Source organism: Macaca fascicularis, chromosome 1 (genome assembly GCF_037993035.2).
Source record: "Macaca fascicularis isolate 582-1 chromosome 1, T2T-MFA8v1.1".
NCBI lineage: Eukaryota > Metazoa > Chordata > Mammalia > Primates > Cercopithecidae > Macaca > Macaca fascicularis.
Genome location: NC_088375.1, coordinates 58,480,036 through 58,501,510, shown reverse-complemented (window position 1 = coordinate 58,501,510; position 21,475 = coordinate 58,480,036). Strand labels below are relative to the sequence as shown.

Sequence of the window (21,475 nt, the reverse complement as noted above, 5' to 3'; positions counted from 1 at the left end):
GAGGGAAACAGTAATATCACTAACAGGAAAATGAAAATCAGAGGCAGCACCAATTCTAAAAGCAAGATCGAAAACTCAGTTTTAGACATTGAGTTTGAAACAATAGCAAAAATATCCAAGTGGAAATATCCAATAAGCAGCTGGAGATATAGGACTGTGGAAAGAGGTCAACAGTGGATGTATCAATTTGGGATTCTGGTGACATCTAAAAATATCATCCTCATTTAATAATTGAAAACACTTTCCTTTCTTCATAGCTGCATTACCCAGCAGTGAGCCAGCCTTAAACTTAATATAGCTGCCTCAGCATGATGGTGAAGCTCCGTTTTAAATTGCAGAATATAGTGCTGGTATTCACATTTTAGTATTATAGGAAATAAACAGAAACTATTAGTAGAACAGCTGTAAAAGGAAAATTATTTGATTTTAAGATAACTATTATACAATGTATAAATAATGGATTCTTATTTCCTGTATCAATAAAAAATGGCTAATATAGGTTATTTGGCATTTAAATATTAGCTGTGAAAAGTAAATGCTCATTATCAGGATTACAAATTTATCTATCATACCTACATATCCACCTAGCACTTATTTACTGCTTTACATCAATTTTCATAGATGACCTTTATAACATCGTGTCAGACACAGTCCTAAACATGCATTCTGTCATTTAATCCTGACAACCCTCTTACCCTATTTTACAGATAAGGAACTCAAGAAAGGATATCTTGCCCAGGGGCACATAGCTGATAAGTACAGAATTATAGCTCTATACCATCTTGCTAAACAGGCTCAAACATAATAATGATGTGCCAAGATCACAAGGGTGGAAGGTGGAAGACAAGAGTCCAGGGGTTGCTTCCATTTCATTAAAACATACCCACTAACCTAAGTTGTGAAAGTATAAGTTTTAAAAAGACCCCAATGCAAGGAAAAGGGAAAGGATCCATAGCCAAAGACTGTTTCAAGAATACAACAAAAACAGATTTTTCAGCCCTCAAGAGAATGTAAAACTTCATACTGAATATAAAATAGGTCATTTTAAAAACAAGTCTTCAAGAGCTAAATATACTTAAGAGAAAACTTCAAAAGTGTCTATCATTTTACCAATGGTACAAGACTATTTTTCAAGTTTGGAATTGTACCACGTTAAAAAAAAATTAACTGGCCAGGCACAGTGGCTCACGCCTGTAATCCCAGCACTTTGGGAGGCCGAGGCCGGCGGATCACGAGGTCAGGAGATTGAGATCATCCTGGCTAACACAGTGAAGCCCCGTTTCTACTAAAAGTACAAAAAATTAGCCAGGCGTGGTGGCTCGTGCCTGTAGTCCCAGCTACTCGGGAGGCTGAGGCAGGACAATGGCGTGAACCCGGGAGGCGGAACTGCAGTGAGCCGAGATTGTGCTACTGCACTCCAATCTGGGCAACAGTGCACAACTCCGTCTCAAAAAAAAAATTAACTGAAACAGCATATTAGAAAATAAACAGCAAAATCAAAGATAAGAGGTTTCACTCTCTCTCTAACCTCCAGAACACAAAAAGTAATAAATTAATACTGACAGAACGGCTGAGTGAAATACCACTGCTAGAACTGCAAAGGATACGAGATGAGTTTTTTTTGTACACCACGACTTAAGCAGAACATAACTTAATCATGTTACTGTAAGTCCCGACTAGACCTAAGTTTTGAAATTGACATCCACCTGAAATGCCTGAGGTACAGGTAGAGGGAATAGAGACAGTATTGCTCAAGGCAATTTTCTATAAAACTGGGTTAGCTACCAGTTGCATCCACATTCCAGCAAGTGACACAGATTTATTTAAAGCAATAAAGGGGCAGGAAGCAGGAGGGGAGTACATTTCAGAAATATCATCACACTAAATCATAGGCATACCACCTTATTTTCCAAATCTAAAGATAGTTTCTAAAGTAATTACTATTATAGAACTTCTAAGTTTCAAAGAACTCCAATTAAAAGTAAGCCACGGACTCTGAACTTGAAATTAACCAAAAGACATAAAGATGATCAATAACATTTAAAACTTCATAGTACTTAAAATAATACAAAGTACATAAAATAATATTTTATTTCTACTTCCTCTCACTTTAAGTTACCTCAAAGAGAGCAAGATACTTATCAAAGTATCAAAGAAAGTTATCAAAATGGCAAAAAAAAAAAAAAGTTTAAACCCACTGTTGACAAGCATGTACTGATATGAATACTCTAATACATGACCAAAGGGCAAGGATCATGTCTGCCTTATTTACCATGATAAGAATCACTAGGGCCTAACTCAGTGCCTGGTACATGGTAAGGAAAGATTTGATGAATAAATAAAAATGTTATTAAAAAAAAAATTCTAGTCACTAGCCTTTTCCTGAAAGTACTCCCAGGTTTCAAATTTCCCCTTCAAGTTTACTACCTGATTCTGCGCTAGTAATCATTATTTACTCCTTGTACATGCTTTGAGAAACTTTAGTTTTCTCTGGGCCACACTTAATTTCTGTGAGAGCAATCCCTCTCAAAACCAAGTATGTTTTCAGTTTACCTACATTCACTACCTACATTCATTCTGAAATTTGGTAAAAATTTGGGCTTTGAGAAAGTATAGGCTTTAGATTTTAAAAGAATCGGTGGAGTCCTAATTTTACCACTTACTTTTTTTCTTTTTTCTTTTTTTTTTTTTTTTTTTTTTGAGAAAGAGTCTCACTCTGTCGCCCAGGCTAGAGTGCAGTGACACGATCTCGACTCACTGCAACCTCCACGTCCTGGGTTCGGGCAATTTTTGTGCCTCAGCCTCCCGAGTAGCTAGGACTACAGGTATGTGCCACCACACCCAGCTAATTTTTGTATTTTTAGTAGAGATGGGGTTTCACTATGTCAGCTAGACTGATCTTGGACTCCTGACCTCAGATGATTTGCCCGCCTTGGCCCCCCAAAGTGCTGGGATTACAGGCACCAGCCACCATGCCCAGCCCAGCCATTTACTTGATGGGATCTTGAGTTCAGTAACTTCTCTGAGTTTTAGTTTCTCCATATTCCACAAATGTGCTGCCTACTCCTACTCTGACCTCAACTTCCTCCACTTTCCCCAGGCCACTATGTTCCAAACACCCAACTCTTCCTGTTGCTAGAGTATGCCAGGTTTAGACCTTTTGGCCCGTGCACTAGAGGCCTTCTGTCTCTAATGTTCCTCCCCTTAACTGAATGGTTGGCTCTTTCCATTCAGATCTCAGTTAAATGTAACTTCCTCAACACCCTTTCCATGACCACCCAATCACTCACTGTAGTTTAATTCTCTAGATAACAACTATTACTATCCCATAATATTTTATTTCTACTTCCTCTCACTTTAAGTTACCTCAAGGAGAGCAAGATACTTATCTGTTCTGTGTCACTAGTACCTGGAACTGTGTCTGAAACACAGTACGCACTCAAATATTTACCAAAGACTGTATAGTACCTGCACATAGAGCCTTGCCTTCCAAGAAGGTACCAATTAAAAGTTAGCTCCCTCCCCTCTACATTATTACCAAACAACATGGTAAGTGTGGTAGAGCATTCCTGAGCTTAAATTACCACCTCCACTCCTCCCATTACCCTATGAGGCCAAAGCACCACTTCTGAGCTCCAGATCTTTATAAGTCATCAGCCTACTCAGCTCTTCACTTGGATGTCACCAAGAAACCTAACTCAAAATGGGAGCCAGATTTCTCAGTGACCAGGGGAGTTACAAATATGGAAAAAGGAAAGACTAGAATGAACTCTGTGGTGCTGGTTGAAATGGGAAGTGTCAGTATAAATACATGATGTTTCAGATACATATTTCTTTATATAAATATGGATAGCAAAAGAAATAAATTTAGCTATACACTATGTATATGTGTGTGTTTGCTATCTGTCTACTAAGTAACACTGTTAGCAATAAGCCTAGCAGCTATATCTTGGTTTCTAATACCTTTCCCACCAAAAGCAACAGGGTTCCTTGAAGAAATGTTTCCAGGCCTGGAGCAGGGAAAGTACAAGATATGCTTTGAACATCTTTATTTTGTGTATATGCCAGAAAGTAAGGAAATGCTAACAAATAATGGAGCCATGTCAAAAGAACACAGGATCCAGATGGAAGGGGATGCCATTGGCTAAAACTGGTAAAACGTAAACATCAGAATACATAATAAAGAATTATAACCCACTGAATAAAACATGCATCAATGAGTCTATCCTGACACAAATAAATAACACATTAAAAAAGAAGCTCTTTCGGCCTGGCGCGGTGGCTCATGCCTGTAATTCCAGCACTTTGGGAGGCCAAGGCGGGCAGATCACAATGTCAGGAGATCGAGACCATCCTGGCTAACACGGTGAAACACCGTCTCTATTAAATATACAAAAAATTAGCCGGGCATGGTGGTGGGTGCCTGCAGTCCCAGCTACTCGGGAGGCTGAGGCAGGAGAATGGTGTGAACCCGGGAGGCAGGGCTTGCACTGAGCGGAGATTGCGTCACTGCACTCCAGCCTGGGCTACAGAGCCAGACTTCGTCTCAAAAAAAAAAAAAAAACCAGCTCTTTCTTGTGGTATAATATCAACAAATAAATGGAAGAAAGGATAGTAATCAACAGCAATAATCGGTTCGAGCAAGATCATTATTGGATTCTAAAATGGTGGGTAACAGTTTAATGAACAGGATATTTTGAATTACCTCCCTATAAATTACTTATTAATTTAAAGTGGAAAATAATTTTATAATGGAGAAAACTGGCAGATACCACTTTAACCAGGTGATCAAAGTTAACATCACCTATACTGGAACAAACATTATGTGTCCCCTGATATGATTTACTGAGAATACAACATCTCTTCTGCAGTAGTCTACCAGGCTTCTATAACTTGAACCTTATCAAATTTGAATAAAGAAACCTTAAACAAATCCAAATTTAGAGACATTCTATAAAATAACAGGCCTATTGTTTTTATAAGATAAAAAGTACATTTTAATAAACGAAAAAAATCAACATAATGCTCAGACATTTTGCAGGTACTGGGAAGGAAGACTTCCCACGCCTCCCCTGCCTTCCTGGCATCACTGTGTATGAGGGAGTACGTCAAGCTGTTCTGATCTTGGAAGAAGTGGGGGTAAGGAGACTTTCATCTGTCTGCATATCTTTGCTCTGGGGCTGCCTGGCTGCCAAGTGATTTGTCTCTGGGTACCTCTCAGGCACCCCTGCCCAAGTCTCCTGTGGAATGCAGGGATGGTGCTGTGCAGAGAGGCAACAGTGCACATCTGCTGACAGAGAGACAACTGGTGGTCGTGGTAATGGCAGTGACAAGCAAGAGGAGTAGAGGGGTGGGTCTGCCAGAGAGGAGCAGGGAAGAGTGAATGGAAGCGAGGGAAGAAGGGAAGTAGGAAAGAGGGAAGAAAGCCAAAAGATAGGGTGCACCAGAGGGCAGAAGTAGTAGGAGTTTAGGAGATGGTCTCCAGTTCCTTGTCTCCATCAGCTCTTGTCTGAGGGCAGGACTCTTGTGTAATTTGTTTTTTTTCCTACTGTCTAGGTATTCCTACCAATACCAGCACCCGTGTAAGTATCTCATCATTGTCCCAGTCATTTGGACCAAGGGTGGAGGGGGACATCTGCTAAATCAGGGCGCAACACTCCAGAGTAGAGAAGAGGAATACACAGAAGGAGGCACCCAGTCAGCTCCTGCAGAGAACTGGCTGCTTATACCAGACACACAAGGCAAAAATTAGCCAAGAGCTAAGACCATGCCTAAGGAAGGGGCTTGATACCCAGCCAACACACAGCTAAGGGTGCTCTATCTTTGTTTGTTTTTTGAGACAGAGTTTTGCCTCTATTGCCCAGGCTGGAGTGCAGTGGCATAATGCCAGCTCACTGTAACCTCCACCTCCCAGGTTCAAGCAATTCTCCTGCCTCAGCCTACGGAGTAGCTGGGACCACAAGCAAGACCAAGTAACTGGGACTACAGGCACACACCACTGGCTAATTTTTTGTATTTTTACATAGAGATAGGGTTTCACCATGTTGGCCAGGGTGGTCTCGAACTCCTGACCTCAAGTGATAAGCCCACCTCAGCCTTCCAAAGTGCTGGGATTACAGGGGTGAGTCACCACGCCCAGGCTGGTGTTCCATCTTCAAAAGTGTTAATATCATGAAAGACAAAGGCAGAGTGAAGAACTATTCCAGGTTAAAGGAGACTTAGGAGACATCACAACTAAATGTGAAGCATGATCCTGAATTGGGAAATAAAATAGCAATAATGAATTTCAAAATAATTGGCAAATCTGAATATGGGCTGTGAATCAGATAATAATATCACATCAAGGTTAAATTTTCCAATTTTTAAATAAGCTTATGTTCAGGAACTATCCTTCATTTTAGGAGATACACACTGAAGGAGTGTGGGGTACAATATCTCCTAACACATTCTTAAATGGTTCAGAAATATTATATATATTTATATCCTATATATATGTGCAGACACACACGTTATATATACATTGCTGGGCACAGCGGCTCATGCCTACGATCCCAGCACTTTGGGAGGCCAAGGCAGGCAGATCACTTGAGGTCAGGAGTTCGAGATCAGCCTGGCCAACATGGTGAAACCCTATCTCTACTAAAAACACAAAAATTAGCTGGGGGTGGTGGCACATGCCAGTAATCCCAGCTACTCGGGTGGCTGAGGCATGAGAATCCCTTGACCCCGGGAGTTGGAGGTTGCAGTGAGCCAAGATCGTGCCACTGCATTCCATCCTGGTAACAGAGCAAAACACTGTCTCAAAAAAAAAAAAAAAAAAGGCCAGGTGCGGTGGCTCATGCCTGCAATCCCAACATTTTGGGAGGCCGAGGCAGGTGGACCACCTGACCAACATCATGAAACCCCATCTCTACTAAAAATACAAAAAAAATTAGCTGGGTGTGGTGTCAGGTGCCTGTAATCCCAGCTACTTGGGAGGCTGAGGCAGGAGAATCACTTGAACCTGGGAGGCAGAGTTTGCAGTGAGCCGAGATTGCGCCATCGCACTGCAGCCTGGGCAACAAGAGCAAAACTCTGTCTCAAGAAAAAAAAAAACAAAAAACGCGTATCTCTTTCTCTTTCTCTCTCTCTTTCTCTCTCTCTCTCTCTCTCTCTCTCTCTCTCTCTCTCTCTCTCCACACACACACACACACACACACACACACACACACACGCATTTGTGTGGGAGGTAGGAAGGAATGAGAGAGAATAATAAAACAAATGGGACAAAACATTAACAATTGGTAAATCTGGATAAAGGGTATTTGGGAATTCTTTATACTATTCTTACACATTTGAAATTATGTTGAAAAAGTTACAAAACTTCAAAATGCCCCAAACCAATCTTTTATCCTACACTTGATGATCTTTCAGTGTTCCTTACATCAATAAAGTACACCACAATCCATCAAGCTGAACAAGTCAGAAACCTAGGAGTCATCGTTAATGCTTCCCTCTCCTTCAACCCATAAATAAAATCCATTACAGAATCCAGTCTAAAGTCTTCCCCTTCTCACAATCTCAAGACTCCAGGTTCTGGTTCTCCCTAGTTCAGGCGACCAGCACTTTTTATCTTAATTACTACATTTACTCCGAATTGTGTCTTCCCACATTCACTCTGCTCCCCGCTCCAAACCATTCTCTACTATAGCCAGAATTTGCTTATTTCCCATAAGCAAATTTGGTCATGTCACGCATACCACCCCCATCCCCAAGGGTTTCCAATGAATTCTCACTTCTCTAAGGATTAAAATCCTTCCTCTGGCCTACAAGAATGGAATGATCTTATCCCTGCCAGTCACATTCAGTTCCTGGAAACCATGCTCTCTTCCACTCCAGAGCCTTTTCACATTCTCTGGAATGTTCTCCCTATTCTTTACCCCCTTTCAGATTCTCAGGGGCCAGTGATCCATTCTGTCTGGTCCAATTTCCCCCTCATAAAGAGAAAGAATATAGCATTTATCCTGATGTCCCTGTACCTCAATGTAATAAAATTTTACTTTTGAGACTATTCAATTCTATTATAAATAAAGATGAATACGCATGTAAAATGTAGATGAAATGTTCGAAGATATTTTAAGTATAGATAAGAAGCTAGTTTTAAAAGTTTGTTAACGTATAATTGACAGAATTTGTTAAAGGTAAGCAGTTAATAGCACACATACATTAAACATAGAAAGGGGTGGAAAAAACAAGATACCTAATATTTATGAGGCACCTATGTATTAAATATTCATGATACACTAAATATACTAAGTACTAAATATTCATGACATAGTAACTATGCATGACACTAAACAACAAGAGTCAATGAACACATGAGCACAATATTCATGAGTCCTTAATTCAGCTACCCATTGGTGATGAGCAGTCTGGCCCATGTGTCCTCTGCCCAAGGAACAAAGCCCATGGCTATCATCAGGCTTATGGCAAGCTACAGCTGTGGCAGGCTTCCTTGTCCCATGTCTAATAGAGCAAGTGTGTGGCACTGGCCTGTGTCTCTGTGGGCCTCTTTGTTCAAACCTCAATTCTGGTCCTGGTGACCACACTATCAGCAGAGAAGGCTAATGTAGTAGAGAGAGGACATATGAAATGTATATACTGCAGGATTCAGGCAGTGTGGTCCTTCCTCCCTGTTTGCACCCTATCCTAAGTGTTTTATCTCATCCTATCTCTTTCCTCTTGCTTCTCTCTAAAAACTGATTTAACAAATCACATAGTTTGGGCATTTTAAGTTGTTCTGTGAGCTTTCTGTACTGTGACTTCTAGGCTAGTTTTGTATGGCATGTACTTAGAGGCTACCATTGGATCAAGGTAATTTCCCACACAGCACTCAGGGTAATCAAATAATAAAGGGAAATTTATTTTTAAAACAGCATTCCAGCTAATAAATACAGAAGTCATGACAGAGAGAAAACTAGACATTAAGTATCTCGTGGTAGAAGTACACATCACCTATAAAGTATACTAAAAAAAAAAAAAAAAAAAAATCAAACCTGAATGCAATCAATCCTCTAGATCTAACTATCAATTTATAACGAATACAGAGGACAAAGAGAAACTTATTAATATCATGGAGTTCCAAACTGTAGGAAACTTTATAGGACAAACACTCTGGTTTATCCAACAAATAAATTGCAAGGCAGATAAAATGAGATGGGAGCCTATACATTAAGAAAAAAAAAAAAATCAGGCCAGGCGCGGTGGCTCAAGCCTGTAATCCCAGCACTTTGGGAGGCCGAGACGGGTGGATCACGAGGTCAGGAGATCGAGACCATCCTGGCTAACACGGTCAAACCCCGTCTCTACTAAAAAATACAAAAAACTAGCCAGGCGAAGTGGCGGGTGCCTGTAGTCCCAGCTACTCGGGAGGCTGAGGCAGGAGAATGGCGTGAACCCGAGAGGAGGAGCCTGCAGTGAGCTGAGATCCGGCCACTGCACTCCAGCCTGGGTGACACAGCAAGACTCCGTCTCAAAAAAAAAAAAAAAAAAAAGAAAAAAGAAAAAAAAAAATCTTCTGGTCATATATACTTGGAAAAAAAAAAAAAAAAAACACAACAATGTAAAGAGACATCAACCAGTTGCAAAGTATGGCCTTTAGATGGATCCTGACTAGAACAAATAAAACTGTAAAATAAGGCCGGGTGCGGTGGCTCAAGCCTGTAATCCCAGCACTTTGGGAGGCCGAGACGGGCGGATCACGAGGCCAGGACATCGAGAGGCGATCCCGGCTAACACGGTGAAACCCCGTCTCTACTAAAAAATACAAAAAAACTAGCCGGGCGAGGTGGCGGGCGCCTGTAGTCCCAGCTACTCGGGAGGCTGAGGCAGGAGAATGGCGTAAACCCGGGAGGCGGAGCTTGCAGTGAGCTGAGATCCGGCCACTGCACTCCAGCCTGGGTGACAGAGCAAGACTCCGTCTCAAAAAAAAAAAAAAAAAAAAAAACTGTAAAATAAAAATAAAAAATATTTGGCCGGACACGGTGGCTCACACCAGTAATCCCAGCATTTTGGGAGGCCAAAGTGGGCGGATCATGAGGTCAGGAGATCTAGACCATCCTGGTTAACACTGTGAAACCCCGTCTCTACTAAAAACACAAAAAATGAGCCAGGTGTGGTGGCGGGTGCCTATAGTCCCAGCTACTCGGGAGGCTGAGGCAGGAGAATGGTGGGAACCCGGGAGGCGGAGCTGGTAGTGAGCCGAGATTGCCACTGCACTCCAGCCTGGGCAACAGAGTGAGACTCGTCTCAAAAAAAATAATAATAAAATAAATTTAAAAATAAAAAATACTGATGAGACAATCAGAAATCTTCATATTGATTTGATGATATGGAATCCTATGATTACAACAGTGCTGTGATGGCTGTGCCATGATCACATTTTAAAAAGGGAGTGGACTTACAGAAATACATACTGATATATGTATAGATGGGATGACATGATGTTTGTAATTTGTTTCAAATAATTGGCAGTGGTGGGGAGTGTTTAGAGATGAATCAAGATTGGCCATAAGTTGATGATGGCAGGGGCTGGATGATGGATACATGAAAGATTATTGTTGTTGTATATATTTGAGATTTTCTATAATCAATCCTTCTGTTTGAAGAGAAAGAAAAAAGCAAGACAAGAGTGTAGAACTTTCAGTGATTAGAGAAGAGCTCCGAATGGTGTGGTACACAGAACTGCTATAACCATTTTCTACCATGAGACTAGACAGCCTAAGAATGAAATCCACACATGAACAAGGGCACAGCTAAAAGAATCACAGAGAAATGAAGCTACAGCCCTGATCAAATCAAAACCAAAGCCCATCCCACTTGAGGACTTTTTCAGAAACAATAAATCCTCTTTACTATTTGTACAATGTACAAATGCAATTTGAGGTGGATTTTTTGTTACTACAAGTGAGGACAGCATAACTGATACAATCTCCCATTTACTTTAAACCTAGTCATGCTTCTGTCTCTACATTCCCCTCAAAATGTTCTCAGCAAAATCACCAATAACTTCCTTGTTGCTAAATCTAATGGATCTTTTTGAGAGTCCTCGATTAATCTTTCTCATCTACACCTCATATTCCTTCATCCTCAATGTTCTCTTCCCTAGTCTTCTGAGCCTCCACATTCTCTGGTTTTCTTTCTAATTACCCTATGCCTAGCGCCTTTGCTGGCTCGCCTGTCTTGGGTCCCTTCTTTCTCCATACTATCCCTCAAAGTGACTGGCAGTCAGCTGGGTGGGGTGGCTCACACATGTAATCCCAACACTTTGGGAAGCCAAGGCAGGAAGAGTGCTTGAATCCAGGAGTTCAAGACCAGCTTGGGCAACATAGTGAGACTTCCTCTCTACAAAATATTTTCAAAAAAATTAACCAGGCATGTAGTCCAGCTACTCAAAAGGTTAAGGCAGGAGGATCACCTGAGCCCAGAAATTTGAAGCTGCAATGAGCTATGATCACATGACTGCACTTGGCCTGGATGACAGTGAGACCTTATCTCTAATAAAAAAAAAAAAAAGGAACTAGACCGGGCCTAGTGGTCCGCTTGTAATCCCAGCACTTTGGGTGGCCAAGGGGGGCGGATAATGAGGTCAGGAGATCGAGACCATCCTGGCTAACACGGTGAAACCCCGTCTCTACTAAAAATACAAAAAATTAGCCGGGCGTGGTGGCGGGCACCTGTAGTCCCAGCTACTCAGGAGGCTGAGGCAGAATGGCATGAACCCGGGAGGCGGAGCTTGCAGTGAGCCGAGATCACATCACCGCACTCCAGCCTGGGCGACAGGGCGAGACTCGGTCTCATAAAAACAAAAAAAAAAAAAAAAAAAAAAAAAAAGTGACTAGTGAGTGGTAGTTACCTACTTTTTAAATTTTAATTACCACCTATAACTCTCATCCCTGAGGTCTTCTAAGCTCCATATATGAATTTCCACAGGCCTAATGCACACACCACCATTTTATATGTTCCTCAAACTCAATATGGTTCTTTCCTCCTTCTCTCTTAAACACACACACTGGCCCTCTTCCATTGTTCCCTTTCTCACAAAATAGAATCAGTCTTAACACTTCCCAAAATCTCATCTTTTCTTCAACATATCCAATCAATCACCAAGCCTTATCCTTTACATTCATCCACTTCTTTCCATATCCACCACTACCATCCACATTCAAGACGCCATCATCTCTCACCTGAACCATAATAACTTCCCAACTGGTTTCCTCCTTCACAACTCTTGGCCCTCCTCCAATTCATTTTCTACTGTTTCCAAGACATCTTTTTAAAAATTGTGGTAAAATATACATTACATAAACTTCACTATTTTAACCATTTTTAAGTGTATTCCAAGAGATTTTCTAAAAACAAATCTTCTGATGATTTCATCTTGCTTAAAACAAACTGACTGGCTCAGGGTCCAGGTGGGAAGAAGACTTCTCACAAGATCTACTCTTTTATACCTTTGAGTTTTGAATCTGTACCTGTATACCTATTTTAAAAAACTTTTTAACTGTTAATACATTTTCAAGAACCTATAACAAAGACCTCTAGCATCTATTTTTTTAAAGGGTAGGTAATAGAAAATATTTCTGCTGTTTCAAAATCTGTTGTGAGACAAAATTCTATAAAACATGTAAATTAGAAATAAGTTTACACGGTCAACAGTCTATTTTAATATCATCATCAACCAGGCACGAAGGCTCACGCCTGTAATCCCAGTACTTTGGGAGGCCGAGGCAGGCAGATCACTTGACCCCAAAGTTCGAGATCAGCCAGGCCAACATGGCAAAGCCCCGTCTCTACTAAAAATCCAGGAAGACTATAACTCAGAGGTTAAGATACAAATTTCAATATCACAAAGGCTTAGACTCTAATTTTGTTTCCACCTCTTACAAGTTGTATGATCAAGGGCAAGTTAGTTAACTCCTCTAAATCTGTCTCATTGTTTATTTTAAAAAGGGTGAACAATCATGTATTTCCTAAATTCTTATTTTCAAATTGAATATTTGTGAAATCAGTATGTCTTATAATTCATTTGTACTTCAATGTACAAAAAAACCCTTTTTAGATCACAATAGTTGTCTTATAATATTGATAGCAGTGATTCTCAACCTGGGCTCCTTTTGTTTCCCAGGAGACATCTGGAGATGTCTGGGGACATTCTGGGTTGTCACAGCTGGGGTAGGAGTAGGGGTAGAGATAGGGAACACTACTGGCATCAGGTGGATACAGGCCACAGATATTGCTAAAATCCTAGAATGCACAGGACAGCCCCCAACAACAAAGAATTATCTGGCCAATAGTTCTGCAGTTGAGAAATCCTGTTTTAGAGTCTTAGAAGAAATAAAATAATATCTACTTAATAGGTTCATTCTCCAAATTAAAATAAATGCATATAAAATGCTTAGAATAATAATTAGCACAAAGTACATGTTTAATACATGTAATAGTATTTTTTCTTTTTTTTTAATCTAATGTGCTTAGGATAATTTAACTACTAAATAAATACCAAATTCCTTCACCTCACCCTTCACATAATTCTGTCTGTTTGTCTTTCAAGCTGGCTGTCTCACTGCTTCATTACATAAACCTCATCCAATCAATCTGGTCTCTGTTGTTTCATTAGCACTACCTGAGTTTCACAACTCCATGCCTACATACAAACCATTTCCTCCATCTACCATGCCTACTTTCCATTCAGCCTATAGCTTAAATACCACCTCCACTAGAGAGGTCTTCCTTCACAGACCACTGATTGCTGGAAATGGCCTCTCCCCTGCCACCCCACTGCATCCTACCACCACCAGTCTCCCTCTGAATGTCATTTCCAATTGTACGGCTCTTACCTTACTTCTGAACTCTACTGTGGTTATACATTTATCATACCTCCCCTACTAAAGCATAAACTCTTAAAAGAAACGCATAGCTTAAACACATAGGATTTGACACTGTTGAATCAGACCATTCTCCTTGAAACTTTCTCCTTCCAGGGCTTCAGTGTTACTACACTTTTTCTCTGTCAATGGCATCACAGTTCAGCTTGTCAGTCAACAAATCTCAAAATCTCAGGTACCTCATCCTTCTTAAAACCTCAGGTGACCTCGTCCTCTTACACATTCCCTTTTCATTCAAACCATTTCCCATGTACCCGGTCACTTCGAAATACTAGAGATTAAATATCTGCAACGTTTTTTCTATCATTTGCCTCATTTCCATTTTTTGACTTCTACCCATAGAGAACAGTAGTTACAAGTACAGGCTCAAGTCAAATTCCCTGGGTTCAGACCCCAGCTCCGTAAGTTGGGTAACTCTGGAAGAGTTCCTAAGCCCCTGGGCCTCACTTTCCTCATCAGTAAAACTGGAATAAGTAACTGTTCCACCTCAAAAGGCTGTCATAAGGATTTAAATGATACAGTATGTATAAAGTGCTTGACACACAGTGTAGGAGCTCAGTAAATATTAGCAGCTTTATTTATTATTATTATTTTTTTTTTTTTGAGACAGAGTCTCACTCTGTTGCCCAGGCTGGAATACAATGGCACGATCTCGGCTCACTGCAACCTCCACTTCCCAGGTTCAAGTGACTATCCTGCCTCAGCCTCCCGAGTAGCTGGGATTACAAGCACTTGCCACCACGCCCAGCTGATTTTTGTATTTTTAGCAGAGATGGGGTTTCACCATGTTGGTCAGGCTGGTCTCGAACTCCTGACCTCGGTGATCCACCCGCCTTGGTCTCCCAAAGTGCTGGGATTACAGGCATGAGCCACTATGCCCAGCCTATATTAGCAGCTTCATTATCATACCCCCCCTTACTTCAAGACCTCATGAATTTTTTTTTTCTTATTAGTAAATTATTCTATTGACTACAAAATCAAAGAGAAAGGACCTCATCTTTTGCCCAGACTCCTGCAATAATGTCCCAAACTGGCCCCTCTGCTACGGGTCCTTCTTAACCACAATGCTACCTACTGCTCTCAACAATCTTCATATATGCACAGGAGTCAGACCTTATATAGGACTTTGACAGCAAGATCTGTTAACATAGACAAAGAAATGTAACAAGGTATATTTATAACAGGAAATATTTTATATCACTAAACTAAATGGGATACAAAGGAAAATAATAGTCGAGAAGATTGAAGTGATAAACTGACACTAGGAAGTGGGCCTTGAATTCCAAATTCAAGAGTGTCACAAGAGGTTTTGGACCTACCATTTCCCCCAAAGGATTTAAGGGAACAGAACATTTAAAGAAAATTCTGTAAAATCTTTGCTTAAATGGGTTAAGCTCTTCAAATATAGAAAAGGCACAAATAGTTGAACTACTTCCTCCTTTGCAATTTGGATTATCTATTTACTGTTTTAAATTCATCTATAAAAACTTATTCTTCATTTAATCAAACCCGTACCTGCATTCTTCCACAAATTAAACTCTTAAAATTTGGACTATTTGTAATACTTTTGTAATACTACTGTAAAGAGAAGAAAATGATTCAAGGCTCCTAAGACTTCAAATTAAGTAAATATTCCATATCTGCTTTCTAGGTATTACAACATCAGTGTTTTGTGGGTTTTTTTTTTTTTTAAGTTCAATTACTTCATTCTATGCTCACAATTTATTTCTAGCTATGATTTTAAATGACTTTTACAACATATGGTTATAAACTTGACTAGTTTTTCAGTACATCAAAAGTTAGAAAGTTTCTAACAGAAAACACCAAATCAGTGCCTGAAGATACTGTAAGTCATTGTTAAAGGAGTGATTTTAGTAAATCATACTTGAAAGCTGGGTTAATGTTTTGAATAACTGAATATAATTAGGTAATACCTTTGAAAAATGCTATCTATTAACCTCTCCTGCGTAAGAGTATCGGCAGCAAATAAAGAATATTTACATTTAAAAAATTCCTAATTTTTTTCTTTCTTTTTTTTTTTTTTGAGACGGAGTCTTGCTCTGTCACCCAGGCTGGAGTGCAGTGGCCGGATCTCAGCTCACTGCAAGCTCCGCCTCCCGGGTTCACGCCATTCTCCTGCCTCAGCCTCCCAAGCAGCTGGGACTACAGGCATCCGCCACCTCGCCCGGCTAGTTTTTTTGTATTTTTTAGTAGAGACAGGGTTTCACCGTGTTAGCCAGGATGGTCTCGATCTCCTGACCTCGTGATCCGCCCGTCTCAGCCTCCCAAAGTGCTGGGATTACAGGCTTGAGCCACCGCGCCCAGCCACCCTAATTTTTTTCTAGTCATTCCATATAAATTTATGTTTTGAAAGACTGTTGATAAAGAATAAACAAAATGGACAAACATAACATTCTTAATAATGTATTAATATATTGTTACTAAGTCACTTAAGGTCTTCTAAACTTGTTTTTCATCCCATTTGAATATGGTCATTTCATCCATTCCAACTGCTGCCAAGGCAAATGTAATAGCCAACAATATCATCTATCAGAAAATGAATTAAGATTTGCACAATTTTTAAAGAAAAAAATACTATACTTCAATATGTACTATGTGCACATTTTTCACACTTGCAGATAAAACGGTTACTCTGCAGAATGATATAGAGTAATAAGCAAAGACTTCAGAGTCAGACATGCAGAATACATCACTTGCCAGATGTTTAATCTTGTGCAAATGTACTGACTTCCTCCTGTTTTTTAAATGGGGAACACACTACCTACATCAGAGAGCTGTTTTGAATCCCCAATGTACAACTTAATGCAAAGCATCCAGCGGCAGACATCAGATTCCACTGATACTAGATTTCCTTCATTTCCTTTCTTCTTCAGGTGTGTTCAGTGTGTTCAAGTGGTCTAGAATCCACCAACCTGGCTGACACATATCCAGAAAGTAGGCCATTTTCTAGTTGGAAGCTTTTGTGTATGCACGGCAAAATTTTGACATCTGTATCCTATAAGCATCCTCTCAATTCCAGATGGAAAGAAAATATTTCTCTTATTCCCTTTGCCTTCCACTTCATACATACTACCTTTCCACATAGGTGACTATGTAAATTTCCCTCTTTCCATGTTTTCTAAGCACTTAAATGGCCTTCATTTGCCATCCAAATAGATACTAGCTTCCGTGTGCTGCTTAAGTTAAAACCAACATACATCTATTATTCTCACTGCTTCTATCAGTGGTGCCAGAATGTTTTTATATAAAGGCAGTAACAGTTTGTGTTTCTTCCTATGAGTTACACTAGACATTTAATTTCAAAGAGATGTTTAAAATATAAATTAGTTGAAAAGGATATATTATATTTATTCCTGATGCCAGTTTAATATCAAAGCATGAAAATTCAAGTAAAATTAAGGCTGCCATAAACATAAAATCACACCAATGGGAAGTTTCCCCAAAAACAAATTCAAATAATTTTCCAAACACTGAGATTAATCTGCTATTTAAGTAGGGTGTGTAAGTCCTGAAGATACTCAGTTGTGTGTAAGTTTAAGCAATAAAACTGAACTAAACCATTTACCAAAACATTACATAGTACTAAAATTGGAAATTAGTCACCACCCCCCTAAAAAACCCTATATTTAACATGTGGAAACTTGTGAGTACTACGGAACTTTTCAACAAATTATTTCATGTATCTAAAATTCACTAACTAGGGAATAGAAATCTTGTAAAATTACTCTTAAAAGTTACCAAATTACAGAAGCATCTTCCAATGAAAAGCAACTCTCTAATTTTTTAAGCATTTCACAACATGGGCTCCTAAAGCAACACTAAAGAATCACAACGGGAGGCCCTTTTCCTGTTATTTTGCAAAGACTGGGTTATGGAGGGAGTGTTTAACTGCTACTGTACTACACAATTTCTGTGTCAACAGCACTTGCCTTCAAAAAACTCCTCTATTAAAAAAATTCCCAAAGTAGGGAGTTTCTGTTTCTTTTAATTTATGAAGCCAAAATACATTTGGAAAAAAGAATATGCCTCACTGACAATAGGAAATGAAAACAGCACCCTACAGTCAGCAAACTGAACACTGGTTTTAAATAATTGATTTAGTAAGAACTTAACATGTGTGCAGAAGGCTGATACAGCCTTAAAGAATGACAACAAAAATTAATACTGCACTCGACACAGGCCACCTTACATCCGACGGAGCCTGAATAGCAGCCATCATTACAAATGTCAAAATCAATACAGTACTATGCACTATACACCCTCTCGCAATAATAAAGAAACCAAGTCAGATTTCTTGGTGGTGTAATCACAATTATGACTGAGACAGAAATGTATGCAGCACAATGAAGAAAATACCACAAATTAAAACCACTCTATGTAAAAACATAAAATTGCTCACTGGGTGGTGGTGGTGAACATTTTGCCATCCAATAAAAGGAATCTGGCCAAATCCCACCTGACCATTCACGTGCCCTTCATTGAAGACCAAACCTGCTTTCCGTATTTCTCCTTTCTTTCTCTTTCTAGCCTCCCATCATCTCCCTGAACCTGTACGAGAAGACAGGCACGGAGAGGGATTCGAGAATCGGGAACAAAAACCGGGATGTGGACCACATCAGGAGGAAGAGTGGAGGGAAGGGGTGACACCACTAACCTGTCCCAAAGGCTTTGGCCACCAGCCAGGCCAGATTGCAGGCGATTTTGGCCCTGGAGAAATCATAGTGGTCAAAGGGCTTGATGGCTGGAACAATGAACGTCTTTCTCATCTCCCTGGGGTCTGCAGCATCCCCCATCTTTCACGGCGGCTCCTTGGGATGTCCCGGCCCTAACCTTCACATGGCGTGGCCTCGCCGCCACGGGGGTCGGGAGGGAGAAGCAGTTCAAACCATCGGGGCCCGGGCGACGTCCGCCCGGGCGCCGACGGGGGAGAAGCTCAGCTGTCCGCGCCGCGCGCCTGCCGCCTCCCGCGGGAGCCGCCGCCGCCGCCGCTCCCGGGCATAGGAATGTGGCGGCGCCGTCTCCGTCCGTCCGTCCGTCCGTCCGTCCGTCCGCGCGAGGTCCGCCCCGCGCCCGCGCCCCTCCGAGCCACCCGCCCCGCGAGCCCGCGTGTGAGCGAGGCCGCCTCCCCTTTGTCTCGGTTTAGTCACACGGGCTTGGGGGAGGGTGGAGGCTGGAAGGGCCCGGAATTTTAAGGGAGGGGGGGTGGGGGAAACCTTCAACAATCACGTTGTGGAAAATGTCCCCGCCATCGCGATGCCCGCACGCCCTCGCCTCCCTCTCCCCTTCCCTCGGAGCGGGGAGACCCCTCAGGCCCCGGGTGGCCGGAGGGACGAGCGGGACGAGGGGGAAGCACAGGGCGAGTTGGCCCACCCAGCGCAGCCCGGCTGCGGCCCGCGGGAGACGCAGCAGCGGAAAACGTCAAAATCACTGCGGCTCGCAGGCCGCCGCCGACCCGTCCCCTCCTCTGCGCTCCCTCCCGTCGCCGTCTCCTTCCCCTGCCGCCGTCGCCGCTGCCGTCTCCCGGGTCTTCCTCCCTTGCTGACGGCGAAGGTGGTGGCCTGGGAGAGGCCGCGAATCCCAAGCTCTCAGTTCCTGTCTTATCAGTTATGTCCTTGTAATTTTTTCCTGCCCCTCTTTCTGCAGCCCGCTGAGTCGTTCCCTCTCAGCCGCCGCCGCCGCCGCTGCGGTTTTCCGGCTGCGGCACTGGATGGAGGAACAGATGCGGGGACTGAGCATGCGCCCTCGCGCGGCTCCGACCCCCGCCCCCGCCCCCGCCCAGCTTCCCTCCAGTCGCCGGCCCACTGAGCATGCCCAGCCTAGCTCCCCGCCCGCGCCCCGGGATTCGGGGCGGCTGCCTTTTAATCATCGCTCTGGAGTACTCGCTTGAGTGGACATCCTCCACGTCCCTGGCTTTTGGCTGCTGCTGCCTGCACTGCTGAGAGAGGAAAAGGAAGACAGGGAGGAGGGAGAGGCCTGGCAATAGCTTTCATATTCTACTTAGTGCTTCTTAGAAAAGAGTTGATATTTATTTAAAATGCTCATTATGTGACACACACTTTGCAGCGAACTTGACCTGCACTTTAGCCCTTGCGAGGTAGATGTCATTGCTGATTGTCCACGAAAGAGAGGTGGAGGTGATTAGGTCGTACATGGAACTTAACCACTGAGGATCTGTGGGGGCTCCAAACCTGTGTTAATTTCATGATATCCAGATATTTTCTTAACTCAGTGCTCTCCACTTAAATTTTATCTCTGGGATGGGAACACATCCATCAATGCCTCCCCATTCGCTCAGAAAAGAGCATAAATTCTTTCACAAAGCAAGCTAATGCCCTTTGTGACCTGGCATCTGCAGGCCTTTATAGCTTCATTTTGTCAGAACTGCTATTTTCTTCAATGAGCATCCCTTCTCAGATCTCTACCTCCTTGCTCAGGGTGGTTCCTCTGTCCACCCAGCTTACTCCTACTGCACCTTCAAACTCCACAGTAGTCACTTCCTCCATGAAGCCTTCCCTGATAGCTGCTGACAACTTTCCAGTCAGGGCTGTCACATAGGTGCCTCCCCCGTTGTTCCCAGAGCACCCTGTTCTTAATTCTGTCGTAGCATTTGTCACATTGTGTGGCAATCATCAGTTACTTGTCTGTTTTTCCCATTGATGACATGATGATGGTATATCTCCAGCACCTACACGGTACCCAGCCCCATAGTATAATTGCTCAATTAATGGACTACATGTGAATATTATCAAAGTTAACACACACTGAGCTTACTTAAATCACTAGCTCCTCACATCTCATTTTAATACATTATCTAATCTTATTTTAAAATTATTGTTATTATTATTATTGAGATGGAGTCTTGTTCAGTCACCCAGGCTGGAGAGTGATGACAAGATCTCAGCTCAGTGCAGTCCACCTCCAGGGCTCAAGCAATTCTCCTGCCTCAGCCTCCTGAGTAGCTGGGACTACAGGTGTGCCCCACCACACCTAGCTGATTTTTTGTATTTTTAGTAGAGATGGGGTTTCACCAGGTTGGCCATGTTGGTCTCGAAGTCCTGACCTCAGGTGATCCGCCAACCTCAGCCTCCCAAAGCCCTGGAATTACAGGTGTGAGCCACCGTGCCCAGCCTATTATTATTATTTTTTGAGACAGGGTCTTGCTTTGTTGCCCCTGCTGGAATGCAATGGCGAAATCACGGCTCACTGCAGTCTTAACCTCCTGGGCTCAAGTAATCCTCCCACCTCAGCTTCCCATATAGCTGGGACTACAGGCACACATCACCACACCCAGCTAATTTTGTTTATTTTTTGTAGAGATGAGGTCTCCCTATGTTGCCCAGGCTGGGCTCAAACTCCTGGACTCAAGGGATCCTCCCACCTCAGCCTCCCAAAGTGCTAGCATTATTTAATTTTAATATTTATAAAATCCTGTATTATCTTCATTATACAGATGAGAAAACTAAGGCTCAGAAAAAAATTTAATTACTCTTATTTTGCACAACTAGTAAAGGCAGAGGGCAGCTCCGTCA

At 42.0% G+C, this 21,475-nt stretch overlaps 1 protein-coding gene across 6 annotated transcripts in view; it reads right to left on the bottom strand.

Annotated features, from left to right (window-relative positions):
- Positions 1-19,676, bottom strand: part of CAMSAP2 (calmodulin regulated spectrin associated protein family member 2) — a 117,969-nt gene extending 98,293 nt beyond the window's left edge. For 5 of the 6 annotated variants that reach the window (XM_005540352.4, XM_005540354.4, XM_005540353.4 and 2 more), the window contains exon 1: positions 18,601-19,676. In XM_005540352.4, coding sequence (XP_005540409.1) covers positions 18,601-18,739 — 139 coding nt within the window. In that variant the 5' untranslated portion in view covers positions 18,740-19,676. The remainder of the gene's footprint in view (positions 1-18,600) is intronic. The other variant, XM_005540356.5, reaches the window with a different exon arrangement.
- Positions 19,677-21,475: the final 1,799 nt, after the last annotated feature.